General features: G+C 42.5%; 1 protein-coding gene across 1 annotated transcript in view; it reads left to right on the top strand.

The window, feature by feature from the left end:
* Window positions 1–12,544, top strand: part of SFRP4 (secreted frizzled related protein 4) — a 65,674-nt gene extending 53,130 nt beyond the window's left edge. The window contains exons 5-6 of the mRNA XM_033930241.1: window positions 5,970–6,033; window positions 8,615–12,544. Of these exons, the coding sequence (XP_033786132.1) occupies window positions 5,970–6,033; window positions 8,615–8,806 (256 nt within the window). The 3' untranslated portion in view covers window positions 8,807–12,544. The remainder of the gene's footprint in view (window positions 1–5,969; window positions 6,034–8,614) is intronic.
* The last annotated feature ends 1,597 nt before the right edge of the window (window positions 12,545–14,141 follow it).

Genomic DNA, 14,141 nt, shown 5'->3' with positions numbered 1-14,141 from the left:
CTTGGTCAATATTTTGGCAAGAATATCTATGCCACTATTTACGGGTGGGGGTGGTTAGACAGCTCTATAGCTAGTATAACTGTCAATGAGCATTCTCTCTTTCAAAATTAATGTAATATTCATCCTATCCAGAATTCTTGGTAACACCTTTTGTTAAATACAGCTGCCAACACAGGTGAGATCTCATTTTTCAGGGACTTAGAAAACTCATATTCTTCTTTACCTAATACTTTCCAACTTACCATCTCAACAATAATTCTGGGCACGTCTAGTTCCAATAATGGCCTATTCTCACTAATCCATTCCATGTCCTTTTCTGACATGGTAGGTACTGTAACTCAGAACTACATTTTTAAACCCATATGTCATCATCAGAGACGTTACTAGTGAAGAACAAGAGCCAATTACAACAGAAAAACTGGACAAAATCAATTTTAAAAAAGGTGTAGGTGTTCCAACCCTTTGTTTAAGCAAACAAAGACCTGCAGCACTGATTCCATCTTCGACAGGTCATGGGTTCAAATCCCTAGTATGGTCAGGTACCCCAGCACATATTCCTATTTTTTATTTTTTTTTTGTGACAATCTGCCATCTAGGTGCATATTGATGATGTCACAATGATGTCAAGATTGTACATCAGACATGTGCACTTGCTCTAAACCACAGGATTATGAGTAGGGTTTCTCTTCTTATTTTCTTAAACTTTGGGAATGAGATTTTATCATGTGCTTTGCTTGAGTAATGCATTATGAAACATCTTTTTCTATTATTATCAAAGACGAGTCCTATTTACCCCCCCAAAAAACAAATAGAAGCCCTGTTCACCTATGTCACGTCCATCTAACTCGCACCCAACTAACACTCAAAAGTAGACCTGGTTTTGCAAAGGAGTCCTCTTCATACCAAAAAATAGAAGATTTAATATGCAATATATATTTTTTTTCATGTGCTTTGATTGCGGAATACAGAGTCCAAAAGAGGAACTGGACAAGTGTTGAAGGTACATGTTTGATATTTATCCTAGAGAAATGACTGCTTATGAATCAAGAGGATATAAGCTTGGCTTTTGAAATGACATGTGGTTTACTATCAATGTGTGTGGTGCAGTGGTTAGAGCTACAGCCTCAGTACCCTGATGTTTTGAGTTCAAAGTCTTCACTGCTCCTTGTGACCCTGATCAAGTCACTTAATCCCCTTGAGCCTACCAGGATAGAAGGGAAATATGATAAAAGTAGCCAAATATAAAATTGGGCTGCCGTCTGCATGCCATTTTACTGCATACAATTTTAATGTTAAAAAAAACAGCATAAAATTGCCATTCTAATGATGTCATAACGCTAAAACACGATAAAGTTATAGACGTTGTGAAGATGTTTATGTGACGCCTAAAAGGTGATTCTATAAAGCACACCTAACTATATAGACGCGCTTAAATTTGCTGAGTGTGATTCTCTATTGTGCGTCTATGCTTCAGAGAATCGTGCTGAGCGTTGCACTGCTGGACGTCTAAATAATGCCTAACTTTTAGACATCCTTTACAGAATTTGCCCTGAAAAATTCATATTTAAGTTTAGATCAGATCTTAAAATGTTTTTATTTAAAGATATATATAATATGTAAGATCATTAAATAACATAACATAAATTCTTATTTATATACCGCAAAAGCCTTTCGGTTCTATGCGGTTTACAAAAGAGATGGGCTGACCATTGTCAGAGAGCTACAAAAGATAGAATATTGGCATCAATGAGTTAACGATAGTTTCACATCAGTATGCTGCTTTGAAGATTCACATCAATATGCTGCTTTGGGATTATCCTCCCATTTGGTGAGAGGAGGTATGTGTGCATTCAAGGTTTCAGAATATGAGTTCAATCTGTTGAGGCTAGAGTAGCAAACTTGGAAAAGCTGAGTCAAAGAGAAAGAAAAAAAATGAAGGCAGCTATCGTATTTTCACGCATATAACGCGCGCGTTATACGCGTTTTTACCTACCGCACATACCCCTCGCGCGTTATACGCGTGAGCGCGGTATACAAAAGTTTTTCTACATAGTTCCCCCCCCGCCCGACGCCCGATTCACCCCCCCCCCAGCAGGACCGCTCGCACCCCCACCCTGAACGACCGCTCGCACGCGCTCCCACCCGCACCCGCGATCGGAGCAAGAGGGAGCCCAAGCCCTCTTGCCCGGCCGACTCCCCGACAATATCGGGCCAGGAGGGAGCCCAAACCCTTCTGGCCACGGCGACCCCCTACCCCCACCCCGCACTACATAACGGGCAGGAGGGATCCCAGGCCCTCCTGCCCTCGACGCAAACCCCCCTCCCTCCAACGACCGCCCCCCCCCAAGAACCTCCGACCGCCCCCCCAGCCGACCCGCGACCCCCCTGGCCGACCCCCACGACACCCCCACCCCCCTTCCCCGTACCTTTGGTAGTTGGCCGGACAGACGGGAGCCAAACCCGCCTGTCCGGCAGGCAGCCAACGACGGAATGAGGCCGGATTGGCCCATCCGTCCCAAAGCTCCGCCTACTGGTGGGGCCTAAGGCGCGTGGGCCAATCAGAATAGGCCCTGGAGCCTTAGGTCCCACCTGGGGGCGTGGCCTGAGGCACATGGTCGGGTTGGGCCCATGTGCCTCAGGCCGCGCCCCCAGGTGGGACCTAAGGCTCCAGGGCCTATTCTGATTGGCCCACGCGCCTTAGGCCCCACCAGTAGGCGGAGCTTTGGGACGGATGGGCCAATCCGGCCTCATTCCGTCGTTGGCTGCCTGCCGGACAGGCGGGTTTGGCTCCCGTCTGTCCGGCCAACTACCAAAGGTACGGGGAAGGGGGGTGGGGGTGTCGTGGGGGTCGGCCAGGGGGGTCGCGGGTCGGCTGGGGGGGGGGCGGTCGGAGGGTCTTGGGGGGGGCGGTCGTTGGAGGGAGGGGGGGTTGCGTCGAGGGCAGGAGGGCCTGGGATCCCTCCTGCCCGTAATGTAGTGCGGGGTGGGGGTAGGGGGTCGCCGTGGCCAGGAGGGTTTGGGCTCCCTCCTGGCCTGATATTGTCGGGGAGTCGGCCGGGCAAGAGGGCTTGGGCTCCCTCTTGCTCCGATCGCGGGTGCGGGTGGGAGCGCGTGCGAGCGGTCGTTCGGGGTGGGGGTGCGAGCGGTCCTGCTGGGGGGGGGTGAATCGGGCGTCGGGCGGGGTGGGAACTATGTAGAAAAACTTTTGTATCTCGTGGGCTCTTATTAGACTCTCTGCTGTGTCTTCCAGAAGGGAGGATATTTACGGTAGTGGGCAAGCCATAAGCTTCTAATAAAAGCATTTATGAGGGGGCGGTCGGAGGTTCTTGGGGGGGGGGCGGTCGTTGGAGGGAGGGGGGGTTTGCGTCGAGGGCAGGAGGGCCTGGGATCCCTCCTGCCCGTAATGTAGTGCGGGGTGGGGGTAGGGGGTCGCCGTGGCCAGGAGGGTTTGGGCTCCCTTCTGGCCCGATATTGTCGGGGAGTCGGCGGTCCTTCGGGGTGGGGGTGCGAGGGGTCCTGCCGGGGGGGGGGGGCAGGGCAGGGCGGGTAAACGGAGAGTCGGGACAACGCATGGAGAGTCGGGGAGGGCGAAAGGAGAGTCGGGGTGGCCAGAGGAGAGTCGGGGCGGGCGAAAGGACAGTCGGGCAGCATGCGCGTTATACCCGTGAGCGCGGTATACAAAAGTTTTTATACATAATATCGTGGTTTCTGCGCGCTATACCCGTGTGCGCGTTATACACGGGTGTGCGTTATCTGCGTGAAAATACGGTAATACTCCCCTTCCCCTTTAAATAGAGAAAATATTTTTTTATTTCTCTCTTCCTTTTGTATTTTCCCTCTTACCCTTTTTTTAATTTAAAAAAATGTATTTCTTCCCCTCAATCCTTTTATGTCTCCCATATTTGGTTTTACCTCTCTTGTAATTATGTCTATTTTTAACATACAACCTTCATTTATATAGTTTACTTTGTTGTATGCCGCCCAAATAGGCGGTTTATCAAAAACCTAATAAACTTGAAACTATGTAACATAAAATACCAGCAGCAGGTGTCTGCAAATAGTAAAATAAAACAGTGAAAACCTATTTTCAGCATTAATGGCCATGTACTAGTGTTATCATTAGCATATGAGCCATGCTAATCAAATACTTAATAAACTTGGAAACTTGGAAACTTAACACATCAACACTGTCAATTTGCCAATGGATTAGCATAGAAACGCCCATTTTCCATCCCCAGATATGCCCCCTCCATGAAATAAATTAAGAATTTTTTTTAGAGAATGATGTGTGTGCACAGAGTGAAAAATTGCCATGGTGTCGACACCTCAGCACTTCCTACTTTAAATGCATACTAGTGCTTACTATAGCTTGGTAAAAACACCTAAAACGTGTAAGTAAATCTAGTTCTAAATTATACATGAGGCAGGAAGGGGTTTCTATACAGCTTTGATTTTCAGTTTTGTGGAAGTATCTGGCTAAAGCCAACTCAAAATTGCTGAAATCTTTACATCTGAAATAATATTGGGCTCATTTTCATTTCAGTTTATTTGAAGTATCGAAATACTGTATAAACAAAAGTTAAATCTAAGTGGTTTACAATGTAAAAGCTAGGGGAGGGAATAAATTCAAGACAAGACAATTGACAGTACAAGACCTACAGAAACAAAATGAAAAAAATGTGTAGGGAAAACTACAATACGTATCAAGGATAATAAAGGGAAGGAAAATAACAAAAGGAGGGTAAGTAGGGAGGCAGTTCTGGAGAAGAGAGCCTTGAGCTGGAGAGGTTAAAAAACTCAGGCCAGAGAAGAATTTAAAGCCAGGATGAAATATACTTTTAATAGAGATTGTTCAGTCCTAAGGTAGAGGGGGGAGAGAATTTAACAGGGTTGAAGCTATGACCCCCCCCCCCACGAAAATTCTATAAATATCTAGGAATACTTGACTAAAGAAAGGGACCATCAATAGACTTTGTTGAGAAGTACGGCGTGCCCTGAGGACAGTAGTGAATCAGGAGACTAGCCAGGAAAGAAGGAAGGCCTGAAGATTGGATTTGGAAGGAAATAATGTTATACAGTGGTACCTTGGAATCCGAACGCCCCATAACTTGAACGACTTGGAATCCAAACCTTTTTTTGTAGTAAATTTTGTCTTGGAATCCGAACGCCCTGCACATTGTATGTATGTGTTTGTGTCCCAGAATCTGAATGCTGCTTTGGAATATTTGTTAATATTTTACCTTAAAATCCAGTGTATTTCCTGTTAAAATTTGAGTTTGTGGGACCCAGGAACGGATTAATCCAGTTTCTATTATTTTCAATGGGAAAAATTGTCTTGGAACTCGAACGGGGTTCTGGAACGGATTAAGTTCGGATTCCAAGGTATCACTGTACTTGGAAAGGAGTTCTGTAAAATATTGGAAGAATGTGCTCAGACTTGATGTGATGTCAAAATTTGAGGGGTGGTTGAAGAGTTGAATTGCACTATTATGAACAAGTTGAAGCCGGTAGAGCTGATAACATGGGAGACCGATGGTATTTTGTGTGTCTAAGTGCTTTGAAAATAAGCCTCTAAGACTGTTAGATGGACATAAGAAGAATGAAAAAAGTGGTGAATTGACTGCAGTCTGCTCTACCCCTGGAGAAATATGATATGTTAATTTGTGGAATTTCCTTATTCTCTGAGCCTATCCTTTAATGAATATCAGTTAAGGGTTGAACAGAGGGTAAAGTTTTGCCAGCTAGTGCTTGATATATTCAAAACGATGAACAGCTGAAACTTTTTTTGTCAAAATTTGAAAAAAAAATGTACTCTTCTGATCATTGTCGCAATCAATTTTATGGTAAGGCATCAAATATAATGGCATCAAAAAGCTGTACCTTTTGAAACAGGGTTTTTACATGATTTGCTTATTTCTTATATTTTTAGTAATAGCTTGGTCAATTTCAGAATGTTATTTTATTTTCAGGTTAATGCTTCTTGATGGTTGTTTGGTAGAAAAATGGAAAGACCAGTTAAACAAAAGATTTAAGGTGAGTTTGATGAATAACAGTAATACTTACATGTTCAAGGGGAAAATTGTGATTTATAATTCTTGCTAGTTATTTCACTGTGTGATACTGTGTTCTATCTACCGTGTTTCCCCGATGATAAGGCAGGGCCATCAAATAAGACAGCCCCCCCTTTTTAGAAAAAATTGTAAAATAAGGCACCCCCCCCGCAAATAAGCCACCCACCGATACCTGCGCTTACCCGAATCGGGTGGTATGGTGGGTGACTCCGTGTGGTCCCTCCGTCTACCGCGGGGGTCGGCAACCCGCGGCTCCAGAGCCGCATGCGGCTCTTTTCCACCTTTGCCGTGGCTCCGGTAGTGTGTCACGCAGGCATGCAACTTACAAGTCCGGCGTCGCGGCGGGAAATAGCCATACTGAGCAGTGAGCTCAGCACATACACAGATGAAAGCCTTGCTTGCTGATTGGTCCGGCGGCCCCGCCCCGCCGTGCCGCCGGACCAATCAGCAAGCAAGGCTTTCATCTGTGTAGTGCTGAGCTCACTGCTCAGCATGGCTATTTCCCGCCGCGACGCCGGACTTGTAAGATGCACGCCTGAAAAAGAAATCATCCTGGCCGGGGTCGGTGTCATGCTCCGGAGATCTACAGCCTTCCTATCTCCCTCTCCCTTCTACCTGCTTCCGGCCACATCCCCTGCTCCGCGGCTCTCTTCGGCAACTCAGCAGCAGCGATCGACACAAGCTTCTGACGTCGGGGGCCTACCCTCTGCGAGTCCCGCTTGTTTCAACTTCCTTTTTCCACAAAGGCGGGACTCGTAGAGGGAAGGCCTCGATGTCGGTAGCTTGTCTTGATCACCGCTGCTGACAAGTTGCTGAAGAGAGCCGCGGAGCAGGGGGGTGTTGCCAGGTGCAGGTAGAAGGGAGAGGGCCAGATGCAGGACTCGTGGGTGAGGGAGCAGAAGAGAGAGAGAAAGAGAGAGGGGAGGGAAACAAAAGGAAATATTTCATACTGGGCTGGGCCGGAGTGGAGGGAGGGTGGAAAGATTCTAGCTACAGGGTGCAGTAACAAAGGAAAAGGGGGGGAAAGCTGAAAATGGAGATAGTGACACAAAGAAGAGAAAGGGTAAGCAGGACCTACTGAATAAGGATAGAGATACAGAGGGGACATGAAAGGGTAAATAAGGCATCCCCCCGAAAATAAGCCCTAGAGCATATTTTGGCCTTCCAAAAAAAATAAGACAGTGTCTTACCATCGGGGAAACACGGTAGTGGCATATTTTCTAATCTCTTTTGGCAATCCTCTGGCTGATCTCACATGAGGAACACTTCAGCCTTACACACGTCAAAACAAAATCATACTCACATTAAAAAAATCTGTGTATTATAGCTTTAAATATCATACAAAATCAGTAACCTTTATTGTATAACACAACACAAATATAACCACAATCACAGTTGCCAAACATACAAACCCGCTAAAACCATTCCTCCCTACAACCATGAAAAACCAACCCAGAAATTTCAGTCCTAAATAGGAATGTTTTAATAATCACAAATATCCAGATGGTATAATGTCCAGATTTCAGATGACACAAAGTCATCAAGAGTAAAAGTAATTATAATGCAGTCATAATCAGTCTTTTGTTGAATCAAATCAGATCAGAACCAGTCTTGCTCTACACCAGATTTTGACTCTCCTTAGACATGAGAACCACAATGAGTCCTTCCCTCCTTATTCCTTGTCTGACTGACTAGGTCAACTTACTGCCTGCTAGATTTTGTTCCAGGAACTGAGAGATACAATTTTTGGCTTCCTTACTTCCTGGAGAGAAGCCAGACATGATCTACAACATCGCTCCCCCTTCTTCACAGCTATCTTCCTGAAATTTTCCACACTGACCACTGGCTGGTCACTTCTTTAAGGGTACACCTTAAGCACTAGTTTGGTTCCTCCTGCTTTTATTGTATATCACATTCTATGTGATCCACTGCATCTACAGTATATCTATTTATCTCTCTCTCTGTATATATACAGTATACTTGTGTATATATATGTATACATACACACACTGTGAACCAAAAAACCACACCAAAATGTTTTTTGCCGTATTTTGCACAGAACTCAGCCAATTCTTATGAAATTTAGTACGTCATGTCCTGAATAAAGTTGATGTAAAATGTAAATATTTCCTACCATACCACACCATTACCTTGTGAAATTGAATTGTGAACTGAATAAAAAGCATATAAAAAAGTTGATCATAAGCAGCATTAATTATATACCTCAGCAGTGACTGTCCTGTGGTATTGAGTTACTGCAGGTTAGACACTCTGGAGTACACTACAGTGCAGTAAAAGCCTAACTTTTACCATACCTCAATAATTATCCCCTTAAATGTTAATATTCCACACCCCTAATTGAAACTGATATGATTATGCTGTAGAAAACGTGTACCTTTAGTAGGTGGAAGATACACAGTACAGCATAACTTGCAACTCTTATAGGCTACTGGAGCATGAGAGAATGATTATTAGATTTGTAATAGTGAGTTAGAATATGGCAACATCTACATAACCATTCTGTATTATTATTGCTTCTACAGAGGTGGGAGCAGAGACTGCAGGAAAAACAGGTGAAACAAACAGCTCATGAAAAACATCAAAACAACAGACACACCGGCCATAGTGGCATGCCAAAACTCAGTGCAAAAAACACCAAAGTTCAGCCTGGAAGCCCCAGAAAGACTAGTGAAATCAGAAATGAGCAAAAGGGAAGAAACCCAAAGAGACCATGAAACGTGGAGCCTTTTTCTGGAGGAGAGACTCTTTTGCATGATGAGGTTCACAAGCGGGCTTTAGTAGCACAAATATAATCCCTGACTCATCACTGTCATCAGCATAGACATGTTTGTGGCACTTTATTGTTTTGAAAAGTTTGCTTTCTGTTTTACACCACTGCCCGACATAGATTTAGGTTTGCACTAAAGTGTACTAAGCAGGGATATGTTCATTGGGTGAGCTTATTCCATCCAAATCAACCAAATGTAGATTTTGACGAAAAGCATCTGGATATGCCTTATTTGACGTTTGCTGTATGTACCAGAAATTTGCTTACATTAGTACTACTTGATCTGATAATGTTCTTAGTAAATTGTTTAAGGCAAATATTTCTTTTATATTCTTATTGCACTTCAGGCTGGCTTCTGTTGTTTTAAGTTTAAATATATTTAGAAATGTAATTAATCTGTTTCTAGAGAGAAAATGTAAATTGGGAAAAGAACTATATAACATTGCAAGATGTAGACTAGAAGATACATTGCTATATTTGCTATATTCTTAGAAATTTTCATTATTACAAACTATTTCTCAGTAATATTTTTGACAGATAGAAAATGCCATGTGGTATCTTACAGAAGGCAAATAAGAGGGAAACAACAATAGAAATGAATCAACAGAAGAAGACAGTGCAGTGGGATGAAGAAAACAGCAGACTCTCAAACTGGAGGAAGCAAGATTTATTTGAAGGAACCAACACAGTTCATATTTCGTCTAAATGCCTGCATCAGATGCCTATACATACAAAAATTAAAAATAAGCTTTTATGAACACATAAACGCATATAAAATAAAAACATAAATATGAACAAAAATCAGAAAGTTGAACATATTCCATAATGTGATGGCTTATATAAATGAAATCAATGTATGGACATCCAAAATTATTATTATGAATAAACAAAACATTAAAAACATTCAGAAGAATCTATCATTGCATATAAAATATATACAAAATTTGTTAAATCAAACACCACTAAATAAATTAAGGGGGTCCTTTTATCAAGCCGCGCTAGCGGGGTTAGCGCATTGTACATTTCATCACTTGCTATCCCCCGCGGCCGGCTAAAAAACTAACGCCTGCTCAATGCAGGCATTAGTGGCTAGCGTGGCAGGTGGTTTAACGCGCGGTATTATGCGCGTTAAACCCCTACCGCAGCTTGATAAAAGGACCCCTAAGTTACATTCCAATCCTATGTTTGATATATAAGATCTCTCATAAAAACATATAATAAACTATAAAAACAGTATAACCTATGGGAGCAGTATTAAAAACCTAAAAAATGAATCTAAAACAATTGTGGCCAAAATCACTATTGATGTTCACAAAATTATGAAGCCCTTATACTAATGCTATAGCAAAAATGGCCCTAGCGCACTCTTACTGTGGGTGTTTGCCACATGCCAAGGCCACTTTTGTCCTGGCCAGAAATAGGCCTATTTTCCTAATTAATAACCACACACTAATTTCAACAACAAGAGTGCTGTGGAACCATTGGTTCCACAGCACTCTTGTTGGATTCTCCTTGTTGTTCTGTGGAATTTGTTGGTGATTTCTCTTGTTTTTCACACACCAATTTCGCCATTAGTACAGCTATTTAAAAAAATTACCAAATGAGCCCTACTGGCACCTGTTTTGTAGGTGGTAAGGACCCCCACACTAATTAATTACTGTGCAGCAATGCCTTATATGCTGATTAGTGCTGTCATACTCAGTCTCCACCCCCTAACATGTCCCATCCCAGAAAATTAAAAATATTTTTTATCTTATGGTGTGCATATACAAATTGGCCATGTTACCATGGGACACTAGTGCTTACTGCAGTTTAGTAAAAGGACCCCTATATTTGCATAAAAACATAACTCACACATAATACTATCTTTAAGAAATTAACTCATGTAAAAAAGATCCTAATTTAAGATTCTATATGTATTTTGACCATCAATGCTTCTCTTTTCTTGATGTATATATATTAAGAAAAATACTTACAGGTTTAGTACAACACTACATAGAACAAATAATGATATTTTTACATTACAAAGGTTAGGGATCCTTTTAGTAAGCTGCGATAGCGGTTTAAGCATGCGCTTAGACGCCAATGCCAGCATTGAGCTGGCATTAGTTCTAGCCGTATAGCACGGGTTTAGTGCACACGGCAATTCTGCGCACACTAAAACCACTATCGTAGCTTAGTAAAAGGAGCTCTTAGTTATTTGATGGCTTTGATTAATCACCATTTTGTATATATTTTTATGTGATGATGTATTCTTTTGAACAATTTTTTTTTTTTAATTCATATTAATTTTGGATGTCTGTACATTGATTTCATATACAGAACCATCACATTACGGTATCTGTGTTCAACTTTTGATGTTATATATATATATTTAAATATTCATTATACTTTATTTTGTTTCTTTTTTTGTGTGTTTGTGTAGACCTCTGACGCAGGCATTAAGCCGGAACGCAGGCCAAGTTGGACCTCCAAATAAATATTGCTACTCGTGTTGCCATGCCATGGAGCAACAGCAGTTAAGAAGAGCTTCATGCAACCCTCCTAATTAATCGGCTATTAAACCGCCCAACCAGGGTTTTTGTCTTGGATCCCAAGATTTTTTATCTTGTGAAGCAGTGCTCCATTGATTCTCATGGCTTCTCCCACAGCGAAAGGAGAAAGATAAAGATAAACCTCACCAGTCAGATGCTAAGATGGCGGGCCTACTGGCCGCTGTGAGCCTGACAGTCAGTTCAGCCTGGACTGCTGAACTAATGGCTGAGGTCACTGCAGCTGTTGAACTAGTGCTGGACAAGAAATTACACAAAATATATGACAGAGTGGAAGAGGCTCATGAAAGACTTGACAGTTTTACTCTCGAACTGGACGTGAGTTTGCAGCGTACTTCGGATTTGGAGGACCATGTGGCACCATTAGATCATGCTTAGGATGCGACAGCTAAGTGCCTCCAGGAGAATCACTCCAGGCGCAATAATTTGCACCTGGTTGGGCTGCCTGAATCAATTCAAGATAAGGATTTAGTGGGCTGGAGTCCTGGAGTCTTGGAGTCTTGGCTGCTCGCTACCTTGGGCCTTAAAGATCACTTACCAATTTTTGCATTGAATGGGCCCGTCATCTTGGTCTCTAACATGATGATACATCCAGAGTGGTCATATTCCGTATCCTCGACTTCAAACATAAGCAGAGGATTCTGCAATCCCTTCGCAAGCTTACCTACTTGAATGAAAAAGTGCTTTGTTTCCAGGATTATTCCTCCTGGGTTCAACACCAACAGAAACCTTTTACACACATTTCCTCAGTGTTGATTCAGAAGCAGATAAAATTTGCACTTCTTTACCCAGCTAGGCTCCAAGTTGTGCATGGGGGGAAATACTCATTTCTTTGATCAGTTGGCTGAGGCACAAACTTTTTTGGATTACATTCAAGCTTCTTCAGGGGCCTCTTGAAATGTGGATAATGCTGTGATGTCCAGTGTAGCCTTTGGCTGAGCCTTGCTGTGGTGGCAAAGACATAAACTGCTCCATTGATTTCTGATTAGTGTTATATTATCATTATGCGTGTTAAGCACTTGTGATGTTTGGGGGACAGTAAGCCTTCCAGTTTCTAAGAGATTTCTACATTACAGTTTATCTTACTGTTGTGGTATGGATGTTATGACTAAGTGTGTGGGAGGGGATGTGATGTAAGCGCAACTAGTTCTTGGTGGATATGTGGGTATGGGGGGGTATTTGGGAAATGGGGGATCATAGTGTTGGGGATGAGGGGATTGGGCTGGGTGGATGGATATTGGCTATATGTTTTTTTATTTGATTAGATGTAACATATATCAATGCCTTGAGTTCCATTATGTAGTTACGACTTCCTGGGTGCTTCAATTATTTTTTTATTTCCTTACTAGACCAGATTTTTACTACATGTGTGGGATGCCGTAGGCTGGGACGGTGTCATCTTTATGTCGATTTGTATTTACTCTATGTTATGCTTTCCTTTATTGATGGCTAACTATACCTATATTACTTGGAATGTGGGAGGCATTAGTTCTCCCATTAAACGGAAAAAATTTTTTGCAAGCATTAAATAAACAGAAAGTGTTGGTTGCTACGTTGCAGGAGACACATTTATATTCACATGAGCATCAAAAGTTAAAAACATGTTGGATGGGAGAGATCTTAGAAACTCCGGCTCTAGGCAAGAAAGCAGGAGTTGTCATCTTATTTCATAAAAATCTGCATGTTGTTTGTAAACAAGTCATATTAGATCTGGAGGGCAGGTACATTGTTGCACATGTGGAAATTGATGGCACACCTTTGGTGCTTAGCATGGTCTATGCGCCTATGAACAATAATTATTCCAGTTGCTTCTATTGTACCCTTATTACTCAGGTTCTTTCTCTTCTGGATATCCCACGTATACTTGGGGGTGACTTCAATACAGTGGCTGATCCTCTGGTGGATAAGACTCATTGCTCTCCACAAACTCGAGTTGAATTCAGTAGTGGTATTCCTCCGCTTTGCGACACCCTTGAGGTAGTTGACGCATGGTGTATGCTCCATCCACAAGAACTCGATTTTATTTACCTTTCACAGGCACACAACACTCATTCCCACATTGATTATGTTTTGGTATCTTCAGCTCACTTTAATAATCTAGTGGACACCACTATAGAGCCTACTATGATTTTTGATCATGCCCTAGTTTGGGTAATGTTACATGAGGGTGGCTCGGGGGGGGGAGGGGGGCCCAAGGAGATGAATCTTCCCTATGGAATTATATTCTGACCCCACATTTGCTGACTATATCCGATTGAAGTGGGCAGACTATGCACATAATAATAGCTTACATTTTCCTGAGGCAATATTATATTGGGAAGCAGCCAAGGTGGTACTGCGAGGTGACATAATAGCTTATATGAGTCATAAGAAGAAAGTTCGAGATCAAAAATATTGTGGCTGGGACGTCAACTGGTGTCGCTTCGTAGGCAATGTGGCCTATCTTCTGCGGCTCAGCTTCATTCGCTCTTGCTGGCTACCCAATCAGCCCTTAACGAGCTTTTACATCAGAGGATGAAAAAATCTATTTTATATTACCAATATCAACTCTACAGGTATGGGCAGAAGGGAGGTAGACTCTTGGCTAATTTACTGAGAGGGAGTCAATGATATCAAAATATTCTCTCTTTACAAACTTCACACAGTGCCCTTCTTCATACAGACATGAATATCAATACTACCTTTTGGGATTATTTTCAGAACCTATATACCCAAGATCCTGTAGTAGAG

Source organism: Geotrypetes seraphini, chromosome 2 (genome assembly GCF_902459505.1).
Source record: "Geotrypetes seraphini chromosome 2, aGeoSer1.1, whole genome shotgun sequence".
Taxonomy (NCBI): Eukaryota; Metazoa; Chordata; class Amphibia; order Gymnophiona; family Dermophiidae; genus Geotrypetes; species Geotrypetes seraphini.
Note: the sequence above shows the minus strand (reverse complement) of the source record. Positions and strands in the feature narration are given on the sequence as shown.